Source organism: Myxine glutinosa, chromosome 4 (genome assembly GCF_964187855.1).
Source record: "Myxine glutinosa chromosome 4, kmMyxGlut1.1, whole genome shotgun sequence".
Lineage (NCBI taxonomy): Eukaryota > Metazoa > Chordata > Myxini > Myxiniformes > Myxinidae > Myxine > Myxine glutinosa.
Window position 1 is genome coordinate 37855709 of NC_136264.1, and position 26784 is coordinate 37882492.

The 26784-nt window shown below is 41.7% G+C and overlaps 1 protein-coding gene across 1 annotated transcript in view; it reads left to right on the plus strand.

The window, feature by feature from the left end:
* Positions 1-23702, plus strand: part of STAB2 (stabilin 2) — a 290004-nt gene extending 266302 nt beyond the window's left edge. The window contains exons 62-69 of the mRNA XM_078775203.1: positions 4154-4319; positions 5942-6048; positions 7702-7821; positions 16309-16452; positions 16637-16732; positions 18855-19001; positions 19469-19576; positions 22515-23702. Of these exons, the coding sequence (XP_078631329.1) occupies positions 4154-4319; positions 5942-6048; positions 7702-7821; positions 16309-16452; positions 16637-16732; positions 18855-19001; positions 19469-19576; positions 22515-22565 (939 nt within the window). The 3' untranslated portion in view covers positions 22566-23702. The remainder of the gene's footprint in view (positions 1-4153; positions 4320-5941; positions 6049-7701; positions 7822-16308; positions 16453-16636; positions 16733-18854; positions 19002-19468; positions 19577-22514) is intronic.
* The last annotated feature ends 3082 nt before the right edge of the window (positions 23703-26784 follow it).

The window sequence follows — 26784 nt, forward strand, 5'->3', positions numbered from 1 at the left end:
TGTTCGTGCAGCGTTTCGAGGAAACTTTGTCTTCCAAGATGACAATGCATGGCCTCATCGTGCTCGCATGATCCAACACTTTCTTGCTGACCGTGGTGTAGAGTATATGGAGTGGCTTGCCATGACCCCGGATATGAATCCGATAGAGAACTTGTGGGCAGAATTAACGCGTCAAATCGACAACTTGGACCAGCAGCCTGCTGCTGTGCGTGAATTTCAGCAGGCTATTGTAACTGCATGGCAAGCGATTCCTGTCCAAACCTTGGCAAATCTCGTGAACAGCATGCCTCAACGGGAACGTGCTCTCCTGAATGCTCGTGGGGGTTACACGAAGTACTGAACTGTAATTTTACTGTCCGTAATCCCAGTCGTAATTTAACTTTTGTTTTTGTTAAAAATTAATTTTGGCTAATGTGCAAAATAAAGAGATACTTCTGGAAAACGCACAGAAGTTTATCACAGTACTGTCCGTGAATTGAGTTCGATATCAGTTTCCATCACTTTCAAGGATCAATTTATTTGCTTCGAAATGTCAAATGTGGTTTTTGTTTCTTGTAATGGTCACATTAACAAAATCTGGAATAGTTTCAACATAATTCCAATGAACTTTTGGTTCTAAGTCATCTTGAAAAGTAAGTTCACCCCCACAAAAAAAATATTCCATATTATTCCATATTATGTCCATCTATATAATAATACCGTAAGGACTCGACTTTGTTATCCCTTTTACGCCGCACCCAGTGACCCGATGCCCACGGCACTAATGGATTGACCATCTACGAACCGCGCTCTTTGTTTATCACGTACAGCCACACTCGAAAAATCTGAATTAGTCGACTTTAGGGCCCAAAAGCATCCGATTAATGGCCAATACGACGCCATCTTACGACGCCATCGTATTGGCGTCTGCTGGGCGAAGGCGATGCGAGCCGTCCGCTGATTGGACAGTCGAGTGGTGTGAACATGGGTGGTGTGAACCAAATGGTCTTTTTATTCCCTTGAACATTTTAAATTAGGATATATAAGGAAACGTCTTTATCGTCATTTTAATAAAGTTAAATGGAGTGACGTTTTGGAAACGTTTTTTGAAGTTTGAAGTTTTTTCGAATCGAAGTGAAGAAGTTTTTGAAGTTTTGATTTTGGAAACGTTAAATGAAGAAACAGTTTCACAGGAAGAGAATGCGATGCGATGAAGAAGAATCCATCTTTATTTTATTTTTTTGAACCACAAAAGATTGAAGCTCCATGAAGTCAAGAATAGTGAAACTACGTGAATGTAATAAAATAAAAATGTACATAAACGACACAGTTCTATTAAACAGTTTCACAGGAAGAGAATGTGATGCGATGCAATGAAGAGGAATCCATCTTTATTTTATTTTTTTGAACCACAAAAGATTGAAGCTCCACGAAGTCAAGAATGTGAAACTACTTGAATGTAATGAAATAAAAATATAAATAACCGACACAGTTCTATGGTATTTTAAATCGATTCATTTTCACATGAAGAAAATGAGGCGCAGATGAAAAAGATGACTGCATCACCGGAATTCACCTCAGGTTTTTGGCGTATCTTTCAAGTTGTCGTGATTTTGTGAAAATCCTGAATATTCCTTTGGTTTTGTCGACACGTTTTGTTGAGAAGACGATCAACAAAACATTTTCCTTTTTGATTGACAGGTTACAAATGTGTTCTTGAATAGCCGAAATGTCGCGTTTTTTAATTCAAGTTGAATAGGTCTTGAGGCCTTTATTAATAATCTATATAATAATACCGTAAGGACTCGACTTTGTTATCCCTTTTACACCGCACCCAGTGACCCGATGCCCACGGCACTGATGGATTTACGATCTACGAACCGCACTCTTTGTTTATCACGTACAGCCAGACTCGAAAAATCTGAATTAGTCGACTTTGGGGCCCAAAAGCATCCGATTAACGGCCGATACGACGCCATCTTTCGACGCCATCATATTGGCGTCTGCTGGGCGAAGGCAATGCGAGCCGTCCGCTGATTGGACAGTCGAGTGGTGTCATTAAATAATGGGCCGTGCTTACTGCTTACTGATATTGATCTGAAACTTGCAAATGGGCATGTATTGCAAAGCAATTTTCCTTCTTATATTGTCCACACCACACCCACACACACACATAAATCAGCTGATCGTCAAATCTGCATTCCCTACAACCAGTGATTACAGGTTTAAAAAATGATTTTTTGACGTATTGACTCAACGATGTAAATAGGAAAGCATTAATTTAATTATTTCCTTCTTATTCTGTAAAAGCGGCCTCGACGGTATAGTGTGCGATTGCCCAAAGCAGGTTCTTATTTTGACAATCGTTAGTCGTACACTAAATACTTACGGAATATTAAATGAAAAAAAATGTTTCTTTCTTGAATATTTTAAAGCATTTTGTTTTTCATTCCACATGGTGTGTTTCTTCCCTCCCTCTGTGTCTGTGGACAACCAAGTGCCGACTTCCGGTGGTAGTATAATCCTCTGTAGCAGTGTAGGGTTTTATGAGCCAATGATTATGGTGCAGCGCATGTCGAGTCACAGCAGGATTTTATGAAACGCCATTTGAAGTTGTGAAAAAGGTCAGAGTACCTACTAACATGTCAAGCTAGAGCAGGGCGGCGCAGGTCAGTTATAGTTAATCAACGGATCAATGAGAATGTCCTTTACTGTACGTACTGTACTTTACCACATCGGTTAGAAACGCTGCCGCAGGAGATCTCCGATGGTCTTTACTTTAGCTTCTGTTTTGGATTCGGTTCCCGCCTCCTGATACCTCGCAGGTGTGACGTCGCATCAGAGGACGTTAAGCCAGCTGTCTCATCTGATTGGACAGTCGAAGGCGACAGCAAGCCGTCCACTGAGTGGACAATCCAGAGCATGCATTTGTGCCAGTGTCGGCGATCGTTGTTCATATACGCACTCTTCATTCTCATCTTTCTTCCTAACTCTTACTCGGACAAGCAAATCCCCTATGCCATCCATAATGGTACACTCTATCCATACACCACATCCTCCCTTCCGTGGATGTTCCACGGGTTTCAGCTAGTCTATATAATAATACTGTAAGGACTCGACTTTGTTATCCCTTTTACGGCGCACCCAGTGACCCGATGCCCACGGCACTAATGGATTTACGATCTACGAACAGCGCTCTTTGTTTATCACGTACAGCCATACTCGAAAAATCTGAATTAGCCGACGTTGGGGCCCAAAAGCATCCGATTAACTGCCGATACGACGCCATCTTACGACGCCATCGTATTGGCGTCTGCTGGGCGAAGGCGAAGCAAGCCGTCTGCTGATTGGACAGGCGAAGGCGAAAGCAAGCCGTCCACTGAGTGGACAATCCAGAGCATGCATTTGTGCCGGTGTCGGCGATCGTTGTTCATATACGCACTCTTCATTCTCATCTTTCTTCCTAACTCTTACTCGGACAAGCAAATCCCCTATGCCATCCATAATGGTACACTCTATCCATACACCACATCCTCCCTTCCGTGGATGTTCCACGGGTTTCAGCTAGTTATATATATTATGTGTATGTATATTATGTATATTATGTACAATATGTGTATATATATAAATATATATATATATATATATATATATATATATATATATATATACACATACATACATACATACATACATATACACATACATATAGACCCTTTACATCCTTTAGACCTCTTTGACCCATGTAGACCCTTTACACAACATAGATCCCTTTTGACCCTTTACACCCCTTAGACCCTTTTCTACCCTTTAGTCCTCTTTGACCCCTTAGCACCCTTTAGACCTGGGGGGGGGGGGGGGGGTGGTACCCAGGGGATCAGGCTGCCAGGGAGTTTCCCCCAAATCAACAGAGGTCTGAACTACAAGCTCGACATGACTGTCAGCCCACTCAGGGCTATTTTTTGAAAGTGTAACCTCATAAAATGGAATCGTGAACAAACTTTATGGTGATGTTTACATTTACTTTTGCATGGATGTTACTTTTATAGCAAGTGTTACTGGTTATGTAAAGAGGGATGGAAATGTTAATTGTCTTGCTGCAAAGTATTCACGAGTTTAGCTACATGGTGTTTGGCTTACCAGGCCTGTGCGTTGCTTGCCTCTTGCATTATAGACTGGCCTACATGTGTGTGCTGTCAGCTGGCTCCAAGGCCAACACGCAGCCTATCCAACGAGCTACAGCAATCCCTACTGCGGCTTTGGCAAAGTCGGAATTATTGATTATGGAAAACGAGTTAACACCAGTGAACTACGGGATGCCTTCTGCTTCCGGGTCAAAGGTGCGATGCAACATTGCAGCAATTATAGGTTTGCTGTGCAGGTAACCTCATCGTAATGATTGTTATTCTGAAGTGTACTTTGAAAAGTTTTCTGTCAATTTTGAAACATGCCTTCTGAGACTTAGCAAAGGACAACTTTATCATAAGCAACAATGATTTATTTACGACACTGACCACCACCAACACCGATATCTGAGCAAGTGTTTGGTGGTAGTCTGTTCCCAATTGACAAACATCAAACAATCTCGATGGGAATTGTTACATGAGACAATGACCTCAGTTGGAGGAGCAATCATATATATATTGTCAAGTCTGAAGCTCCCGTTAAAACAGGAACCTCAGCGCCGAGTTAGACTCAAAGATGGACCAAACGATCTTTTATTTTACTGCATTTATTTAATTTATTTGAACATTACTATTCACCAAGAAGTTTCAATTGGGCCGCATTAATGGCGGCAAACGGACATGGAAGCAGATAGTTGAAACACGTTTCTTACCTTTTAAAGGATTTATTTATAAGTAAACAGGGAAGAGGGTAACAAGATGCTATAAAAAAACCGAACACACCAAGAGGGTCAAATGGACACAAAGAGGTAAATGGGATATTCAAACTTATATGTACATTGTACAGTGATTGGTAATAAAACAATTCCTAACCCACTAGGCGCCCCCAAATCACACACATGCAACAGTAGGCCAGACCTCCCTTATCTAATGTGTCGGGTGACCGCAAGACTCAATACAGATCACTTTGGGGATCAGGTGTGGGACGATTCCGAAGTCAACACGAGTACAATGAAGATGGTGTCCTGGTGTAGAATGCCAGCGATGATCCACCTCCTCCACCAGGCCTCGTGACTTCTGTCTTTTAAGCAAGGCCTTCTGGGGGTTCCCTTGGTCCTCTTCCTCCACCAGCACAGGGTGAACCCAGCTTTAGTCAATCCAAGACAAAGCCACACTTGGTCCACTCCAACAGTTTTGCCTGTCCTTTCACACGAGGCTTTCTGCGATCAACCTCAACAAGACTAGAGGCCTCTTCTTCTTTGTCATTGGTCTCTCCAGATCCCTCCTTCCTCAAGCAAGGTTGCTCTCGATCTCTTCCCCCTGGGTGAAGTCCTTCTCATTCTCCTCCCCCAGGGTGGAGTCCCCTGCTCTTGGGCAGAGTTCTCTGCTCCGGCCGTCCCACCCACTGCAGTGGCACCTATAAAAAATAAATGCAGATGGCACTTCCGTCTCCACGGCACATTACGCCGCCATGGCTGACACCCACTGGCCAGACAGATTGTGATGGCCAGACAGATGAGCAGTTCTTGAAGTCTCACATGAGAAGTTCTCGCTTACTAGTCCCGCCTACCATGAGGTGTTTATGCCCACGTATTGACGTCTATCCTGTCTATAAATTACAAATGCTGCCGCCTCAGCATCACATGAAACAAACAACTTAACCTGACAGGTCCCTATTACATGTCAATATAACAGCTACTCGAAACACACGGGCCATACTACACTTAGCACGGTCTAACTGTGGACCAACCCTCCCTCCCCCTTCCACGTAATATTATAAGATATAAGTTGGAGCTAGCACTTTATCTGGCTGACTATTTCTGTATTTGTTGTTTCAGAGGTCAAATGTGTCTGCAAAGATGGCTTTGTAGGCGATGGTTATTCTTGCAATGGAGACTTTGTGCAAGTTATTTCACTCTCCCCACTCCATCATCGGTTTTATGCTGTAAGCATACCCACCCACCCACCCAACCTCCCCTAATCAATCCCTACCCCACCCTCCATATGCTGTAAGCATATCAAAAGCACCCACCACCCATCTTCATCCATGTGCATTATTCTGAACTCCTCCTTTTTTTCCCCTACATTTGTTTGTCTTTTCTAGTTTCTCTGTCTTAGTGCAATGACCTTCTACCTATGCCCCACATGTAGTTTATCCATGAGCCTCAGATCTTGGTTTATAATTTTTAAAAACTATATGCATGCTGAATTTCCAATTTTATCTGTTTTTGAACGACACTGTACACATTACAAGGAACCTGGGTGATTCATCAATCTGTGTGCCGTTTCTTGGATGGAAGTTAAAATGGGCATCATAACCAGCATAACTTGCTGGACATTAAAGATCCCACAATGTCATTCACAAAGAGCAGTCGAGCTATCGCTGCCACCGTGACCAAGTTCGAAATTTCTGTTCTAACCTACAGGGGGGGCACTAGCAGTTGTATGTAATGGGACCAACGGCATGTGACAAAGAGTGAAACATACAGGCTACATTTATTTGACGACAATGAGTTCCGACTTCCGACCTCGGTGGGATGACAGGCTGAGTCAACCCCCCTGGTGTGAAGGGGGAGGAGGAGGGGAGGGGGAAGAGAAGGGGAGGGGAACGAGGGGGAAGGGGATGGGAGGGGGGAGGGGGAGGGGGAAGGGGGAGGGGAGGGGGGAGGGGAAAGGGGGGGAGGGGGGAGGGGAGGGGCCCTTCTTCCCCTGGGCACCCCCGCACCCTTCCCTCCCCCCTTCCCCTCCCCCCTCCCCCCCTTCCCCCTCCCCCCCCATTCCCCTCCCCTCCTCTTCCCCCTCCCCTCCTCCTCCCCCGCTTCCCCCTCCCCCCTCCCCCCCGTTCCCCTCCCCTCCTCTTCCCCCTCCCCTCCTCCTCCCACTCCCGTGCAAAGCCGGGTACCTCCCTCGCCAAAGGAGAGGAATTACATTTGGGTCCATCTGTTTGTCGCAAACCCCACAAATGCCACCTAGTGGAAGGCCATAGTACACGTTCTCTTTTTTTCAACCACAATGTCTATGAAGTATGTACAATTAGAATTTGAGTACGTCTATAAAGTATGTACAATTAGAATGCAAGTATTTCTATAAGGTATATACTATGAGAATGTGAGTACGTCTATAGAGTATGTACTATGAGAATGTGAGTGCGTATATAAAGTATGTACAATTAGAATGTGAGTATGTCTGTAAAGTTTGTACAATTAGAATGTGAGTACGTCTATAAAGTATGTACAATTAGAATATGAGTACGTCTTTCGAGTATGTACAATAAGAATATGAGTGCGTCCATAAAGTATGTACAATTAGAATATGAGTATGTCTATAAAGTATGTACAATTAGAATGCGAGTGTCTATAAAATACGTACTATAAAACCACACGAAACAAATCTGGGTGAAGGTATGCAAATTTTGATTGCCCGTTTGAGTTTTTTGTGCTTATCATTTTAGCATAACGTCATATCAACTCCTGTAGTGTATCCTTTCCCTTACCCCTAGAACTGTTTCCCTGTCTACTCATCACACTATTTTCTGCAGTGCTCTCCTGTGACTGTACAAAAACGGTGACTAATGAAATATCTTGGATCATTGTTGCAGGCAATGGTGGAATACTCTAATTCTTCAGAAACTGGCCAGGAGTTCCTGAGACATCTCTCTAACCCAAGTGCAAATGTTACAGTATTCCTACCTCTGGATGAAGGATTTGGAGATAATGAGGTGAGATTTTCTCTCGTGTTTATTTTTTCAGATGCACATTTCTTCGAGCAACCTCAACTTATTATGTACTAGCAGAGGTACCCGGCTTTGCACGGGAGTGGGAGGAGGAGGGGAGGGGGAAGAGGAGGGGAGGGGAACGGGGGGGAGGGGGGAGGGGGAAGCGGGGGAGGAGGAGGGGAGGGGGAAGAGGAGGGGAGGGGAATGGGGGGGAGGGGGAAGGGGGGGGAGGGGGGGAGGGGAAGGGGGGGAGGGAAGGGTGCGGGGGTGCCCAGGGGAAGAAGGGCCCCTCCCCTCCCCCTCCCCCCCCTTTCCCCTCCCCCCCCTCCCCCTCCCCCTTCCCCCTCCCCCTCCCCCTTCCCCCTCCCCCTCCCCCCTCCCATCCCCTTCCCCCTCGTTCCCCTCCCCTTCTCTTCCCCCTCCCCTCCTCCTCCCCCTTCACACCAGGGGGGTTGACTCAGCCTGTCATCCCACCGAGGTCAAAAGTCGGAACTCATTGTCGTCAAATAAATGTAGCCTGTATGTTTCACTCTTTGTCACATGCCGTTGGTCCCATGTCAATCGGATGAAGTTGAAAAATTAACGTTACGAAGGTTCTCTGGGACGTACTGATTCCGAATAATGAAGTTGAAAAATTAACGTTCCGAAATACGCTAATTACGCTAACAGAAGCGCTGGAGGGAGCACTGCGCTCCCTCCCTTAGATTCCCTCCCTCTTCTGCTAGCGCTAATTACGCGTAACACACTAATTTTAAAACCCGAAGTTTTTTTAATTTTAAGGTGTGCTGTAGTCAGAAGCGCTAGAAGCGCTGCGCTCCCTCCCTTCGAATCCCTCTCTCTTCTGCTAGTGCTAATAATACGCTAATTTTAAAACCCGAAATTTTTTAAATGTTTATGTCTCCGTGACATTCCTGGGACCATCCCGAGTCGAACAGTACTTTCCGCTCGCAAATCCGTCCACGGGTTCTCGAGATCTTAGAGATCATAGATAGATCAGGATACAGACACAGAGGCCAACTCTACTTTATATATATAGATGCAAAATCTTTTGGAAATCTACTCCTTCCCATCCTTCCCTTTACTTCTAGATATCTTTCAAAATAATTTCTCTTCTATTCATATCGGTACTACCTATTCATTTTCTCACCTTTTCCAACAGATTATTTTGGGGAATTTTACATTTCTCCAATCCCCACCCCAACTCGTATGAACATTTCTTATGTAATGTTGCTTGAGTCACACGTCCACAAATATAAGACAGGATTTCCCTCACAGACAATGCTGGCAGATTCACTGAAGTTGCAGTTAATTGATGGTAGTACTTTTTTGCATACAAGTATCGATGTAAGGTGAAAATTTTGATATGATTAAATGTTACCATTTTCAATTATCCAACAGGATGGTGCAAAGGTACCACACTTACATGTGAGCTATCTAAACTGGGTACGATTCTTTGTCCGACTATGAAATGTGAGATTGGTGCTTCCCTCAGATATACACTACATGACCAAAAGTATGTGGACACCCGAACATCTAACATCTCATTGCAAAATCATGGGCATTGATGTGGAGTTGGTCCCCCCCCTTTGCTGCTATAACAGCCTCCACTCTTTTGGGAAAGCTTTCCACAGATGTTGGAACATTGCTGTGGGGATTTGCTTCCATTCAGCCACAAGATCATTAGTGAGGTCGGGCACTGATGTTGGGCAATTAGGCCTGGCTCACAGTCGGCGTTCCAATTCATCCCAAAGGTGTTCGATGGGGTTGAGGTCAAGGCTCTGTGCAGGACAGTCAAGTTCTTCCACACCGATCTCGGCAAATCATTTCTGTATGGACTTCGTTTTGTGCACGGGGGCATTATCATGCCGACAGGAAAGGGCCTTCCTCAAACTGCTGCCACAAAGTTGGAAGCACACAATCGTCTAGAATGTCATTGTATGCTGTAGCGTTATGATTTCCCTTCACTGGAACTAAGGGGCCGAGGCCAAACCATGAAAAACAGCCCCAGACTATTATTCCTCCTCCACCAAACTTTGCAGTTGGCACTATGCATTCGGGCAGGTAGCGTTCTCCTGGCATCCACCAAACCCAGATTTGTCCGTCGGACTGCCAGATGGTGAAGCGTGATTCATCACTCCAGAGAACGCGTTTCCACTGCTCCAGAGTCCAATGGCGGCGAGCTTTACACCACTCCAGCCGACGCTTAGCATTGCACATGGTAATCTCAAGCTTGTGTGCGGCTGCTCGGCCATGAAAACCCATTTCATGAAGCTCCCGACGAACAGTTGTTGTGCTTACGTTGCTTCCAGAGGAGGTTTGGAACTCGGTAGTGAGTGTTGCAACCGAGGACAGACGATTTTTACGCCCAACGTGCTTCAGCACTCGGCGGTCCCGTTCTGTGAACTTTTTTGGCCTACCACTTCATGGATGCACTGTGGTTGCTCCTCGACGTTTCCACTTCACAATAACAGCACTTACAGTTGACCGAGGCAGCTCTAACAGGGCAGAAATTGGACGCAATGACTTGTTGGAAAGGTGGCATGCTATGACGGTGCCATGTTGAAAGTCACTGAGCTCTTCAGTATGGCCCATTCTACTGCCAATGTTTGTCTATGGAGATTGCATGGCTGCGTGCTTGATTATATCTACCTGTCAGCAATAGGTGTGGCTGAAATAGCCGAATCCACAAATTAGAAGGGGTGTCCACATACTTTTGGTAATGTAGTGTACATTAAGCTGAGTTTCTTGTCTGCTAGCATTAGTTGTTGGATGTTAAAGATCCCACGTTTCTTGCAAAGAGGAGGCGAGTTATCGCCGGCACCCTGAACAAATTCCAAATTCCTGCCACCTTCAGTCAACTATCAGGCCTGGCCAACCGGTTAATAAAACACTTGGGTCAACAGCTCCATGAGCTGGAGACCTCAAATGAACAGGAAAATGGCATTGGGAGCATAAAGTTATTATAATCCTCAGTTTTTACCTCCGCCACCAAAGGTGAATGGATGGAGGTTATGTTTTCACTCCTGTCTGTCTGTCTGTGTTTGTCTCTCTGATTGTTTGTCAGGTTGTGAACAGGACATCTCAAAAAGTTGTCGAAGGATTCAGACGAAATTTGGTGGAAAGTTTGGGAATGTAACAGGGGTGAAATGATTATATTTTGGTGAAGATCCGGATCTGGATCCGAAAAGTTTTCAAGTGAATCTTCACCATTGAGAGATCGAGCAAAAACCGATATATAGCACGATATCTTAAAAAGTTGTGGACGACATAAAACTTGGTGGATGAGTTGTTTAGGCAACAAAATCAGCGATTAGATTTTGGTTCAGGTCCGAATCCAGATCTGGTATTTTTTATATTTTGATATTTTATTTCATTTTAATTTATTGAAATTATATTTGTATTTAATTATATTTATAATTCATATTTAATTGTATTTATTTTAATTTATATTGAATTTTAATTTTAATATTTTAATATTTAATTTATAGCTAGTATTTTCGAGTATTATTTTAATATTTAATATTTTTAATAGATCTAGTAATATTTTGACCTAAAATACTTTAATTTATCACAGAATATTTGGAAATATCATGGTATAAAAATATTTACACCAGATTTGGATGGACTGCAGTAAAGAATGGCATGCACGTCAAGTAAACTGCAAATAGCATAATTGATCCAACAGAAATTATACCAACTAAACGAATAAGTTTAAGCATCAACTAAAAACGAAAAAAAAAAAGAGTCAACAGCAACCATAAATTAAGCAACTCATGAAAAGCAAGTGAAGCAACCTCATTTTTCCAATATTAATTTTATCTCTGAACATTCCTTCGAGTGTAGTTGGCAGACACCCCCACTTCTCTTTCGCCATCTAGTTCCTAAGTATTGATGTAAGAGTAATGATGAGTACAGATTGCGAGTACAATGGCCACCTTGATGGTCAGCTTCAGCATCACCATGCTGGAGTGCATTACTTTGAGTTATTTGACAAAACTAAGACCTGAAATTTTGTCTTTGACTCCATCCATTGTGACAAGATGATGAAGATCCTATCAGCATATGGAATCTCTGATCAACTTGTGAAGGCGATTTTGAATATGTATGGGGATACATGTGCCAAGATACTCTCACCCGATGGAGAAACACAGCTTTTCGAAACTCTAGTCCCTTACCTGTTTGTCATCATGCTTGATTACGCACTCAGATACGCTATTAAAGGCAAGGAGGAGGAATTGGGGCTCCAACTGGAAAGAAGAAAAGGAAGAAGAGTCAAACTGGAGGTTCTTACTGATTTTCTTACATTTCCGGTGACATAACCTTATTGTCAGAAGAAATTGAGCAAGCACAAGACCTTCACAAGAGAGCCTAACCAAGTGCCTCTAACATAAAGTGATGGCATTCAACAAGTCTAGAGAGGTTTAAATCATATCAAATGATGGAAAAAAAACTTGAAACAGTCAATTACTCCAAATAGCTTGATTCTTGAGTTAACACAACTGCTTTAGATATGAAATTAATAAAATCTGCCACATGAAGAGTTTGCAACAAGCTTTCAATAATATGTAAGTCAACACAGCCTATGAACAGACTTAAGAAGAAGAAGCAGAAGACCTGAAATTACCAACACATCCCTCAAACATGATGCCAGGAGAACTTTTCATTAATACAAAAGATAGAACGCTTCACCCTTCACAAAATAAATAGCAAGCTTGGGCAGGAAAATAACGCCTCCATCTTGCTTGGACCTTTATCAGCTTGAGCTGAACATTCCTGCTTTGACTTTATCTGATGTCCTGTTGTTTTGTTACTACGAGCCCTATTACTACTAGCCCTATTACTACTAGCCCTATTACTACTAGCCCTATTCCATACACGAGATAAGGGTGGAGTAGCAGGAGATAAAGGACAAGTGGTACCCATTTTAAAATATATAAATAAGAGTCATGTGGACATTCCCCCTGAAGTCACGACAAAGACCACCTTGAAAAGGCAAACGGAGGGTCTCTGGGGACACTGATTATGCATGTCAAGTTTGGTTGAGGCCGGCCAAAAATGGTGGAGTGATTAACAAACAAAGACAAAGACAGTTCCTGCATTGCAGCATAGATTTTCATCAAAAGAACATTGAATACGATTGCTTTGTAACCTCTTGCTCTGTTTCATTTTGTCGCATCTCACCAATGGCGTTAGACAATTGTGCAGGTAGAAAACTACCTCACAGATTGCAGCCAAATCGGAAAGTCCTCACCAAAGCATCAAAATCGTCAAATCAAACTCAACCCATGCAGACAATCTCTAACAAAGTTCATTGTCATTGCCTGATGAACCGCAAATCTCCGATTGGCTGAACAACTATAGTGTGCTGTCATTGAATCATCAATAACGTATCATCATCTGCCAGTAAGAACAGCTAAACACATCGACATCACCAATGAAGTTCAAATGTGCGTTTCTCAAAAGACAAAGCACAAGTGATACATGACGCACCGTGACACAGCGCTGTACACAGCAAAGCAAACTGATGACTGCATTTTCCTTCTCCTCTACCCTCACTTCTGATCCACTTTTCCATTTATATACACCCGAAGTAAGAACATTCGCAAAAGTCTCTCTCTGCAAAGTGCTGCTAATAGTCAGGTTCATTATGTTAACAAATATAATTTCGTTCAAAATTTGGGAGATTAGCAAACCTGTACATTTTTTGGAATCATCAGAGCATGGAGAATCCGAAAATCAATGTTGGCATTTGCACAGACACAGATTTTGGATTTTCAAAATGGCCGCCATAAAATACATATTTTGCGCTACCTCGGCTTCCAGTCAACCTAGAAACTTAATTAAATATGCTAATCCTATGTTTTCTGGGTCAAGGAATCCAATAAAGGCCTCAAAATAGTGCTCAGGATTATAGAAAAGCAACAAACAAAAGTAATTGAAAACCATTGTCTTTATATTTGTGATATAACTGTATTACATAATACATGATATTGCAAGTCCTTTGAAGTTATTGATATGGGTTTATAAAGCAAGAAAGCAGCCTTGTTAGTATCAGATTGAACTATAAGTCCTATACACAGGATCTACGAGGTCTATACCGTTCAGGAATATGCTTTTACAGATCTTCATCACTGTCCTGAGTGTCATTTTCGCAAAGGTGTCTACGCAAATGCCAACATTAATTTTTGGATTCCTCATGCTCTGAATATTCCAAAAATGTATAGTTTTGCTAATCTCCAAAAAATTGGAACGAAAAAACATAGTGAACCTGACTATAACTACCCCACCCATGCGAAGCAAATAGCGTGGTTAAGCAATTGGGTCACTTTTGCATATACCTGTCTGTCTGTCTAAAAACGTCACTTTGTGATGAAGGAATAACACTTTATTTCAATTCAATGTTCAATGTATATTTTGATTGAATCGGAACATTAATCAGAAAACGAATCTGTAGTTTAGCAGTACTTAGGCTCTGAATTCCTCCCTGAATGCACATACGCAGAGAGGAGTGAGATTTCATTTATTGTTTTACTCTGACTGCCTTTCTGGCAGTCAATAAAACAAAATTGAAAATCATTCCTCCAAATAAGAAACTTACTGTTTGTAACGACGTCATAAAGGGCACAAATAGCAGACATGAATAACTAATGTGACGTGATAAATAAGATGGTGTAAAAGACGCTGCATCAACGGTGGTACACTTCCGGGGAAAAAAACAACAAGATACGACCTTTAAAATCTTTATTTCATTTCAATTGAATTATATACATGAACACTGCAGAACACAAATCACCCTTTTGACATTTTCAAAACCCTTCTGCTTAGCAGTACTTGGACACAATATCACAGCATTTTACGTTATCACGGCCAATGATATTTGCTGCTCATAGACCCCACTCATGTCCTTGTTTCCCAAGACAGCACGGGGTAAGGTATTATATTAACTCTCTAGTTTATAGATTGCTCTATGTCTATAAATAATTTGAAATTTTGTGAACTCTCACAATCTTTCAAAACACCTTAAAGTCGAACTACAACATTAACAAGATACATGCAAAGTACACCACCCCCATGCCAAATAAATAAATAACATCCTTCAGCGCGTACCATTGCCGGGGTGCCCAGCTATACCGCCGTGCAGCACATAGGGATGGTATTCGGAGGGAGAGGTGTACAATAATTGATTGATTACATTCATAATTAAAATCCATAAATAATGATCATAAAGTATTTTTTAATCAATTGCTAATTGTATACCTCACCTACCAGTGTTTCATCCAAAGCTGAACTTTTTGAAAATTACTTAAATAAATCATTAATCGAATTTTTTAAATAATTAAATGATTAATTGATTAATAAATAAATAACTAATATATTAATTGATTAATCAATAAATCAAAAATATCCTTTATAGTGTAGAAGTATATCTTCTAATTAATTAATCAAATTGAGACTATCCTTCTGGATGAGTTTCCCTGTAGTTAATTACAATTCTGTTTGTACTTTCTTCTTTGCAGGAAAATCACAGAGATATGAGTGTTGTTTCGTAGAATACTTTTAACCACTTTGAATAGGTGCATTTGGAAATGTATTATTGTGTTAGTGGAAAGGGATGTTGGTTCCACATGACTTGCCACATCACTTGGTCACTGTCATGTCCGAATATCAGCTTCCTATCTCAAAAGGTGCCTGAGATATTGCCCAGATGAGAAAGAAATTAAATAAGTGATTAATAATGAAAAGAAGTAAATAATCGTAAAATAATTAAATTATTAATCAATTGGTTAATAGAATACGTAAACCACCACCGTTTCATCCGAATCTGTAACTTTAAAAAAAAAAAAATTAATTAAGTCATTAATCTAATAATTTAATAATTAATCGATTAATTGATTATTCAATAAATCAAAAATACAGTTTTTGCCAAAGAACGTGCTCACTATTATCCCGAAACCTCAGCTCCCTAGCTCAAAGGATGGCTGAGATATCGCCCGAACAAACAAACAAACAAACAAGAAATAAAGAAAGAAAGAAAGAGAGAAACCGGAGTGAAAACTGAGTACTCCCTTTCAGCACGCATCAGCGCCGGGCCAGGCCCCCTTCGGTGCCCGGAAATGACGTCATGCACCGCCTGGAGATGGAATAGGAAAGGAGTGGTGTACAATATAACTTGTCACAACATCAATATCCAATCATACATATGCAAGCGTGAACGTGGCACTGAACGAACGACAACACGATGCACACTTCTAAATAATTTGTGACAGTCATGATGATAGCCTTTTGTAAGTTTGTTTCAAAATGACGGAATATAGCAGCACCGATGTTGGTCGTCCTGCTTATGAATCAACATCCAGAATATGTTTGGGTTTTGGTGGTAAAAAAAATTTGAGGAATCCTGTTAATCAGTTGTCTTCATGAATCACAGGGAATACTATGGAACAAGTTAACTTGCATATTCAGGCTCCAATTGGTGTTTTCTATCTGCAGACGCTCTCAAGCGCTGACCTGGAGCACCATGTGGTTGAATCAGGTATTGTGCTGTATTCAGAACTGGACAATGGAACGAAGTTGCTCAGTCGACGAGGAAGCCCTCTTATTATATCGGTCTATACAGATGACCCAATAGAGAAGGTGAGACGTGTGTGCGACTATATTTGAGTGTGTGCAATTCAGGGTGGGAGGAGGGTGTGTACTGTGTTTTCAATTCAGAAACTGGATATTCATCTGAGACTGGACATATGCAAAAACCATATACCTTTTCATTATATCTCTGATACCAATCACTTTTTCTTTTCCCCATCATTGACACAACCAGGCTGTGAATGACCGCAAAATTGTGGTTTGGGATGTCTTTGTGCTGAACGCAGTCATTCACTACATCGCTGGGCCCCTTCGTGCACCTGTGATGCCGGTAAACAGCACCCCACTGCTATCGCCATTGCCAATGACTTAAGCAAAGCAGTTGCGTATTAAACGTTGGAGCTAACACCTTTGCTGAAATGTTCCACCAATCGATGAGAGCAAGCACATATTTATTGCATCTGCATGTAGGGAGATTCAAAAAGTTGGTAAATTATGCAAGGGGTGAGTGGAGATGTGAGAGAGGGCTGCCTCGACACCAAAATAAATCATTTATTTTGAAACTAGTAAAAAGCTCGTCAAAAATGATTGGGTTGGAACAGTTTATTCAATGGTGCAGCCTCGTGAGCATGTCAAAGTCTGAAGCCTTGGCCTATTGCCATGTGTGCTTATAATCTTCTTTATTTGACATCCTATGGACGTAAATGAACACCCGTTTTACTCTGTGCGTGTTGCACATAACGTGCAGTGAATTTCACCTCCCTGTGCCTAGTATTTATTGTTATTAAAAAAAACACTTCTGTACACCGTCATTGAGGCTGTTTGCAAGCCACCGTCTACAATTCCAATAGAAGATAAATAATTACTCTTTTATAGTAAATGTTTTTCGAGTTTGTTTTATCCTCAAAAATAGACCGTAGTGAACACACATTCATGATAAAAGTTTGGCCTTGAAAATCCACCCATGTGAATCTACCCCTCTACATCTGGACAAACACACAAACTGATATTGTGTTTTACATGGTAGGTGATAGCAGGTTGTTAAGTCCCTTTTTGGTTCGAAAATATTGGACAAGAAAATATTTTGGTTCGAAAATGATAATAGGCTGAAGCAATTTGCCTCAAGGTCTGTGAAGGAAAAAAAATGAAGAAAGTAAAAGAAGTATCCTCACATATCAGGTGTCACACGGAATCCAAAGTCCAATTGACCTTCATGGCTATCATGTATCACCGGCCGGTCCAAATTGCCCTTTTAACCTGCCATGCCGCACGAATGCACAAAGTGGTTTTACTCCTTCGCAGTTGGATAACCAATTTTTAATTCATGTAATTGAACCTCTCAAACTATGGACACCTCCTGAATTGTAAAAATAGATCCTTTTGTTTGAAACTGTGCAAATTCACAATCATTTGCTTCTCAGCAAATTAGCTGTTCACATATTACATATGCACATTCTGCGACACAATTGGGTGGAAGGACCTCAGTTTTGGTGAGGGCGAGAAACACCAGGAGCACATGAAGGAGCACTTTAAAGCACACGATGGATAAAGCCTTTCTGATGCTAAGTTGCCGCAAGCAGACTTGTGTATGGTCGGACTCTTGCCCGACTGCAGTAAAGTTAATGCAGCAGAAAGGTCACTTGCGGTAGCCTTCCAATAAATTTAAATTAAATTTTTTACCTGTGTATGAAAAATAGGGTTGCCTTGTCAAGCTCCTTAACCTGTAATTGCCTTGAGCTTTGCCTCCTGGGAACCATTGCAATGAAATAAAATAAACAAGAAAGAGCAATCAGAGATTGGAAACCCTCGCCAGGATGTATTTTCAGTGTTTTTTTAAGGCTTTTGTGTTAAAACAAATATGGCGGCCGAACGACGTGACATATGACGTCATCATTTTTTTTTTCTAAACTAATTTATTCCTAGATTATGCTCAAGTAATTTCATCTTGATCGGATGAAGTTTAGTACTTGTCGAATTATGACGTCATAATGGAGGCTCCTATGACATCATCATTAACATATTTTATTCACCAAGGAGAGTTCTTTACAATGAGCCATGACTCAATTTTTTATTTTCAGCGCTTTCGGAGATATAGAGGTGCAAAGTTTTTCGGTTTTTCCAAGATGGCGGCCGAACCACGTGACCTATGACGTCATGATTATCATTAGAAAATTACATAGGTGGAGCTGCACCTATGGTGAAAATTTCCTGTCAATCAGACCAAAGGTTGCAGAGAAAATTATATTTATTCTGTGCAGACAAACAAACAGACTTTTTGACAAACAAACAGACAAACAGACTCAAATGCAATATACCCTCTCCTCAGGCGAGGGTAATAACACAATCCTTGCACCAGTTTTCTCATCTGTCCTCGTTCTGCTTCCTGACTGCATGCTTCACACCATTGTTCTAAAGAAGATACCTTACACTGACGTTGTTTTTCCTTCACACAGCCAATGAAGCAAGAGGGAAGTGCTGGTACTGCAGGTTCAGCAGTTGCTGTGGTATTGGTCCTTCTGTCGTTGCTTATCGCTGCACTTGCTGGAGTGATGTTCACCTTCCGCAAGAAGCCACACTATGTCTCATTTATCTACCGTGTGGTAAGTTTGCCTCTCGTGCACAACTTCCAACACAACGTCCTGCACCGCTCTATAAACAGGATCACGCTTTCTCCAGGTTACTTACAACAGGGAAATGAGAGTGGGTTTTGCATTTGCTACTTGTAATCAAAATATAGTCAGAAAGAGAGTCACAAGTGTCCGATCAAACACGTGTTAATATTATATAAAGTATGGATAATGATAAAGAATGTGACAAAAATTGCATGGTGCCATGCGCCTTGTCATGTCGGGTGGAGATTTGTAGACTTGACTCGCAATATTAGTGTAACGGTGATGATCAATACACATAACATATCGCATTACTTGTTAACGTTCAAGAAATTTGATGGACAGGGTAAACAAATTATGGAAAGCACATATCCCTGTGGCATATAGCAAGGTACGTTATAATGAAGTTATACTGTACAATGTTGTCCATTAATCCGGTAAAAACTTTTTTTTATCAGCGTGGGGCTCAAGAACAGCTGACATCTGGAAATCGATCTTGTCCATCCCTCGTCAACCCAGTGTACACTGCGTTCAGCAGTCCAGCTGATGAGCCACCTCCCCTTGTGGTAAGAAAGTGTCCTTTATTATCCCCACGCTTTTTGAAAAACATAGGGGCAATACCCCTGGTGCTCTTCTGGTAGAATACAGTATACTGCACTGACTAAAGGTATTTAAAACCAATTTCAATGGTTGCTAGAAGACAGCGCAGCATGGAGAATCATACTAACATAATCATAAGACTTTAAACAAAAACAAAGAAGAAAATACCTATTTTGGGGGGCAACCCCCCGTAAACTCCCGAAGGGGCAGATTTCTTTAATGCCATAAACAAACTTTGGTATTTCACGGGTGATGAAGGTTGTGGTAAAGTTTCATCGAAATAGTGTGTGTCGTTTCAGAGGAAAAAGCAAATTCCTATTTTGGGGTCCACTTTGACCTGGAAAAAGCAAACCTGGATCCACTTTGACCCCCGGTAAACCCCTTTGGAGCGCGATTTATTTTATTTTTTTATGCAGTGAACAAACTTTAGTCACAACACAACAAATATAATTTGTGCCAATTTTGGTCGCAATCCCATCAGTGGTTTCGGAGAAGAAGTTTCAAGTGTTTACAGACAGACTGACGGACTGATGGACGGACGATGCGCCATCGTATAAGCTCCCCTGAACTTCGTTCCAGTTGAGCTAAAAACACAGGGGGATATTTCACTCGGCTTCATCTGTCTGTCTGTCCCTCCAATACATTATCTCCTCCTAACGGTTGGGCAGAAATTCACCAAACTTGGTAGTTATGATAATTGCATGGCACGAAGGTGCAGGAGCAGTATCATTTTTGGCCGTCACAAGGAAAGAAGATATTTAATAAGACATTCCACAAGCGTTACCTTAAAACAGGTTCCAGCCAACTTGTAAGTTGAAGATGGGACCTCCATTTCCTGAATCCATGCTGACTATATACAATTTTATAGTGCCTCTCTTGGTGATGCCTTGTGCAATATTTGAGGAATTGTAATGTAGCAGATAGTCAACATGGTTTGTAAACTTACTGTATGGTGTGCACTGCATTGGCTCATGCGGAATAAAGTTGTGCTGATTGTTCGAGGGAACCTCCGTCATTGTTGTAAAACAAAACTCAGACCTCTTCCAAGAAACGAGGTTTATTGAACTATATCTCTACTCATCCTACAACACAAAAAATGTAGATCATTAGCACTGCAAAGGAAGCAATTTAATCATACATCTCCTTATAGCTTCCTGCAAGAAAGCAATTACGTACCTGTTAAATTCCCAATAGTCTCGGCACTGGGTTACAGAATGCCACCAGGTCGAGCACCGAATGGACCCAACTTATATAAGCTCCCTCAAGGTCGTCCATTCGCTCGAATCGTCTCTTCACTCAGCTCGAGACATAACATCATATTTCATCACAGTCAATCTGTAGTCTTTGCTGCCTGAATCTGTAGTTCTGGGGATGAGGATTGAACACTGGTCAACAATTGCTGCCTGATTAATGGTAGACTTCTAGTCACCACATTCCCACTGAACAATCTGGCTTCAAAACAGGCATAATTGGGCAAGCCCACTTTGAATACTTGACTCTCTCAACCATGCCCTCAGACTCTAAACTATCAAGTTCAGAGTTAATCTTCTGCTGCAGAGCAAATGCCACTTGTCTGGCCTTCAAATATTTGGGCTTATAGTCTGCCTTGGCATTCAATGTTGCTTTCATGCCAACAAACCAACCTGGAACCCCAACAAATAAGTCCTCATAATCAGCTAACACTATCTACAATACCAAGGGGACTGTTTCACCAATGAATGTCTTATTAGTTTGGACAGAACAAAGCAACGGTGGTCTATTTTCCAGAGAATCATACATCTTCTGACTGATGACAGAGCATGATGCTCCCGTATCTATCTCTATGTCAGCCTTGTATCATACTCCACGTCACCACATTCCACTGAGGAGTGACTCCCATACCTGGATCTCTCCAACTCTGGTGCATCCACATCTTTTGATGAATCCAGGCAACAGGCAATGGACTCTAGACTTTGGTTGAATCACTCCTCGACAATTGGAGTCCACCTTGTTACCACAACGTCTCGCGATATGACCCATTTTACCGCAACAGACATCGGTTTTGAATCGGCATCTGGTCGGGGCATGTTTTCCACCACATGTCCAACAGTTGACAATCTTCTATGGCAAAAACGACAACATTTAGACTGTACTCAAAGATTGATTCCCCCAGAACCTTCGCGAATCACAGCAGCTCCACTTCTGGCTGTCTCGTGGGCCAATGCTTTTACAACCACCATCTTCATTGTAAGTCCATCAGTTTCCGACAGCCTCTTCTGCAGACTTTCATTACTCACCCCAAATATGAAATGGTTCCATGTGAACTCATAAAGCATCGATCCATACTCGATATTCACTTGCTTCTCATAGTTCTGCCAGGAATGAACCGATCGATGGGCTGCTCCGGTTTTTGCAAGCAACCCCTCAACTTGAAAAGTGCAAGGGTTTTATGAGGCTTCGGTGAAGAATCCTTTTTCACAATTTTCATAACCTCTTCTAAATTGACTTCTCCATGTTTCCTGGGTGCACATAGTGACCTGGGTGACTGCCTACGTATCGGCTCCTAGTCATCCACAACTGACAACAAAATGGCACGTATGTTTTTATGAATATGCTTCTCCTTGCAGAAAAATGCTAAATGTTCCACATAGGCATCCCATGATTGCTTGAGGTTGAACTCCACTACTTTTCCATATGAAGCCATAGTTTTCTCGTCACTAAATGTTAAGGTAGCATTGGAGAGTTAATTGCCGTACTACCCGGATAGTGCTTTCTGACTCTATAGTGTGGTCTGAATGAATGAGCTGTGAGTGCAGTGTTGAATTTCTGGACGGAATAAAACGTTCACCGAGTTCATTTTCCCTATTAGCATTTTCTCTTTATACCTTTGTGGATCTTGCTAACCCAAACTCTTGCTGTCTACAGGAGGCAGACAAGGAGCAACTCGTCCACATGGATGGGGAAGAACAGAACTAATTTGATTGCGTCCACGATCACCTTGTAGTGTTAATGTGTTGTATGAAGTTTTATCTGATCCTGTACAGTGATTTCTCTCTGTAATTATTAAAACTGATCTTTTGCCATGTTGTGCCTTGTAGTGCTGAGTGAAGTTTGTACTCCGAAAGGTTACGTTAATATAATTTTATGATGCACGACCTGCAAAATCATGTTCGCTAATTTGAACGTTCGCTAATTTCATCGATGCACTTTCACTTCTTTTTGCTATTAGAGATAAGTTGCTGAACGAGTGTAGCAGGAGTACACTCAGGCAGTAAGTGTCAGGAACAGATGAGATATGTCAAATATAACAAACCCTAAAGGAAAAATGTACAGGCCTGCATTTTATGCATCAGCTTTGAATGAATGTTTCTCCAATTAGGCTTCCTGGCAAAACAAATTGGCATAAAATGCAGGACTTGCCACCTGCAGGCAACTTGTATGCCTTGTGAGCATCAAGGCTGCCAGGAAACAAAGTAGAATGCACAATTTGCATAACCCAGCATAGTTACCATACTAGCACTGTGACGTCAGCTGGAACAATGCTGCTCTATCCAATTGTCCTTCAACATGGACAGTTTGTACATCAGTGGATCATTATAATCCTTACTGGTCTCTCCCTACTCCTGTACTTCTTTTTTAAGTTGGAAATTACCATTCCTGCAGCAGTCTTTCACTGTGTTTATTCTCATTTTAAGCCAGTAATGTAGGCTGGCAGGTGGCAGCCAGGTCTCAGAAATCAACCGGCACCTCTCAAGTTGTGAAGTACATTCTCCAGCTGTTTTGCAATGACTTCACAGCCCCATGTAGACTGAACGAGATCAATTGATTAAGTCCGCTCTCGTTTTCAGGCACTGCGCATTCTCTTACTGAAACAGATTGCTATTCTTTCATATTACTGTCAAATCCCATGAAAGCTCCTGCCTTCACTGTATTTATCCCATGCCTGGTTTCCTTTCCCAATGAATAATCATGAATTGAAAATTAGAAATTCAAATCCTTGATGATAGCACAAACTAATTTGCACTCGTGTGATCGAGATTACAATGTATTCAGAGTCGATAAGTATTTCCCCAACCATGAAATAAAGATCCTGCACTAGTGTGATACAGCACAGATATTACTGCTTTTTTTTACACTGTACCTCATTTCCATACAATATTCAACCCGGGTTAAAACTGTGCTGCCCCTGAATTTGCATTTCCATGTACGAGTTTAGTTTAGCCATTCCGTTTTGTACTGTCAAAGCGAACTCGCCCGCAAACTTACCCTTTTCCTAGGTGGGCGAACATGTGATGGGATGAAGGCCGGTCAATCAGGTGGTGAGTGGGCGCAAACATTTTCAGTTAACTCAAAAAGGAAATATGGCATTTTTCTGGGGGGAAAAGATAGTCTATGTTATTCCTTGGAAACTTGTAAAAGTACTGAGTACTGAGTAGACAGAAGAGAAGAGAGGGTTATGTAGTTGACAACATTGAGAGAAGAAAAAGAGGTGGTAGGATGGACAGGATATGTCGTGTGAGGGAGAAAAGCGACCAAGGAGGCTGTGGGGAGTAAGAGGTGGGTGTTCCTCCCCACCCCCTTCCAGGGTGGGAGATTTTCTAATTTTAACCTTTAATTTTTACATTTTATGACAGTGTTTTATGCAAAACTAGCTGAAGAACATGGCGTTGCCTGGGAAATTAAATGAAATATGTATTTAAATATTTCCTACATGACAATCACAAAACATATTACTCAATTGCTGCCGGGAAAATCCCAAGCAGTGTATAAGCAAGATATTCACTTGAGGCCTGAACACATGTGTAAAAACACCTGTGTTATAATAACACCTGTGTAAAGCAATATTTTAAATAACAGGCACACATGTAAACACTACGATAGTTAATTTGTGTTGTTGACAACACATCATTATGTACAACCTCAACATACGATCTTCACAATACATACTACTCGCTACCTCATGGGGAAAAAACACAGGCATTGTATAAGTACAAGACCTGATCGAGGCCTGAAGACCAAATATCTGGTTTTATCTGGGATCAGTTTTATTTATTTATCCAAACATAGCCCTTGACCTTCCTCTGGATGGAAGAGGTGGCCGTGCAAAGTTTGGTTGCACTGGTTCCTGCAGAGTCTGAATACATAAACGAACACAATTAAACAAACAAACAAGAAAGACGTCGTGCAGAGCACGATACTTGCAAAGTCCACCCCCAAAAGTTGCCATGGAGACATCAAATTGCCCATTTAATTGAGATTAAAATTGGCAATCTTAAACATAGCTCGGGTCAATTGGATGAAAATTGATTATTTCTCAGATGAAAATTTATGATTTTAGAAGTTTGATCTCGAATTGACGTTTGACCTTTTGACCTCAAAAATAGTTGGTTTCCCAACTATGTTTGACACCCGCATACCCAAATTTAATTTTTATTTCACCCAAATTTAACTTTGGATGAAAATTGACAATTTTTCAGATACAATTTGATGATTTTAGATGTTTGACCTTGAGCTGACCTTTTGACCTCAAAAATAGTTGCTTTCCCAACTATGTTTGACACCCGCATACCCAAATTTAATTTTTATTTCACCCAAATTTAACTTTGGATGAAAATTGACAATTTTTCAGATAACATTTGATGATTTTAGATGTTTGACCTTGAGCTGACCTTTTGACCTCAAAAATAGTTGCTTTCCCAATTCAGTGATGCACTATGCAATTGTTGTTTAATTTTCAAGTTAATAGGATGAAAATTGCCTTTTTCAGATGCAATTTAATGATTTTAGAAGTTTGACCTTGAGTTGACCTTTTGACCTCAAAAATAGTTGCTTTCCCAATTCAGTGATGCACTATGCAATTGTTGTTTAATTTCCAAGTTGATAGGATGAAAATTCACAATTTTTCAGATGCAATTTGTTAATTTTAGAAGTTTGACCTTGAGTTTACCTTTTGACCTCAAAAATAGTTGCTTTCCCAATTCAGTGATGCACTATGCAATTGCTGTTTAAATTCCAAGTAAATAGGATGAAAATTCACAATTTTCAGATAAAATTTGATGATTTTAGAAGTTTGACCTTGAGCTGACCTTTTGACCTCAAAAATAGTTGCTTTCCCAATTCAGTGATGCACTATGCAATTGTTATTTAATTTTCAAGTTAATAGGATGAAAATGACGATTTTTTCAGATGAAAAATTGACGACTTTACATTGCATAATATATGTTGTAATGAGTAATATTGTCGTGTCGACCCTGTAGTGAAGACCTCAGGGTGACGGATGACCAAAACGAGCTTTCATTCCGAGGTGTATGAACCGAATCAATGGCGATTCCTTTGTATGGCGCACAAGGGAAACGGAGGTCCCGTGGTCTTACCTGAACAGACGGATGTGACAGGGGCTTATCCAAATCCACGAACACAGAAACGAACAAGACAGGCATGACAACGGAATGCAATAAATACGGGGTTTATTAAAATAATGCAAACAATTAACAGGAATGTGCAGTAAACTAACATTTCTAAATGAGGGACCCTCCACACGGACAGAGAGACACGATGGGGGAATGACAAAGAAAAGAAAATATGTTTGTGTGGTGCGTTGGCCGGTACTCAGCCTGGCTTCCTCAAGCGGCCCTCGAAAACCTGGTGGTCGTTGAATGGGTCCCAAGTCACTGCGTGGGAAAAAGCACGATGGTGCGAAGTCATGCCACAGCCAGCCGCCCGCGCGAGGCAGCAGGTAGGATCGCCTCCCTTGGTCCTGCATGTTCAGCTGCACCAAGCTCCAACCATCTCTCAGGCACACCCAGCATGATGCGCAACATGATCGCATCCTCCTCCGTTGGCTACCAGGCATGAAGAGGGTGAGAGAGCAAGAGAGACTGCCTCTGACCATGCCAGAACCACAAGAGAGAGCGATAAAAAATGTTGCCGCTCGCCACTAAGCCCAGGACAGAGAGAGAGAACAAAGGCGATCCCTTCGCTTTCCTTTCTCTGTTCTCGATGGTTCCCTCTGATGTCATACTCGCTCCAATCACCAAGTGCGATTCGATGACCCCACCGTTCCTCAACCAATCCTCATTTGGGGCGTGACCTCATGGCCATTCTTGACTGCCCATTGAGAATGTTCGGGGGGCAGGGCCTGTCAATTACGGTCCTTTGAGGCAGAGTCTAGCCATCCTTCGGGAATGTTCGACTG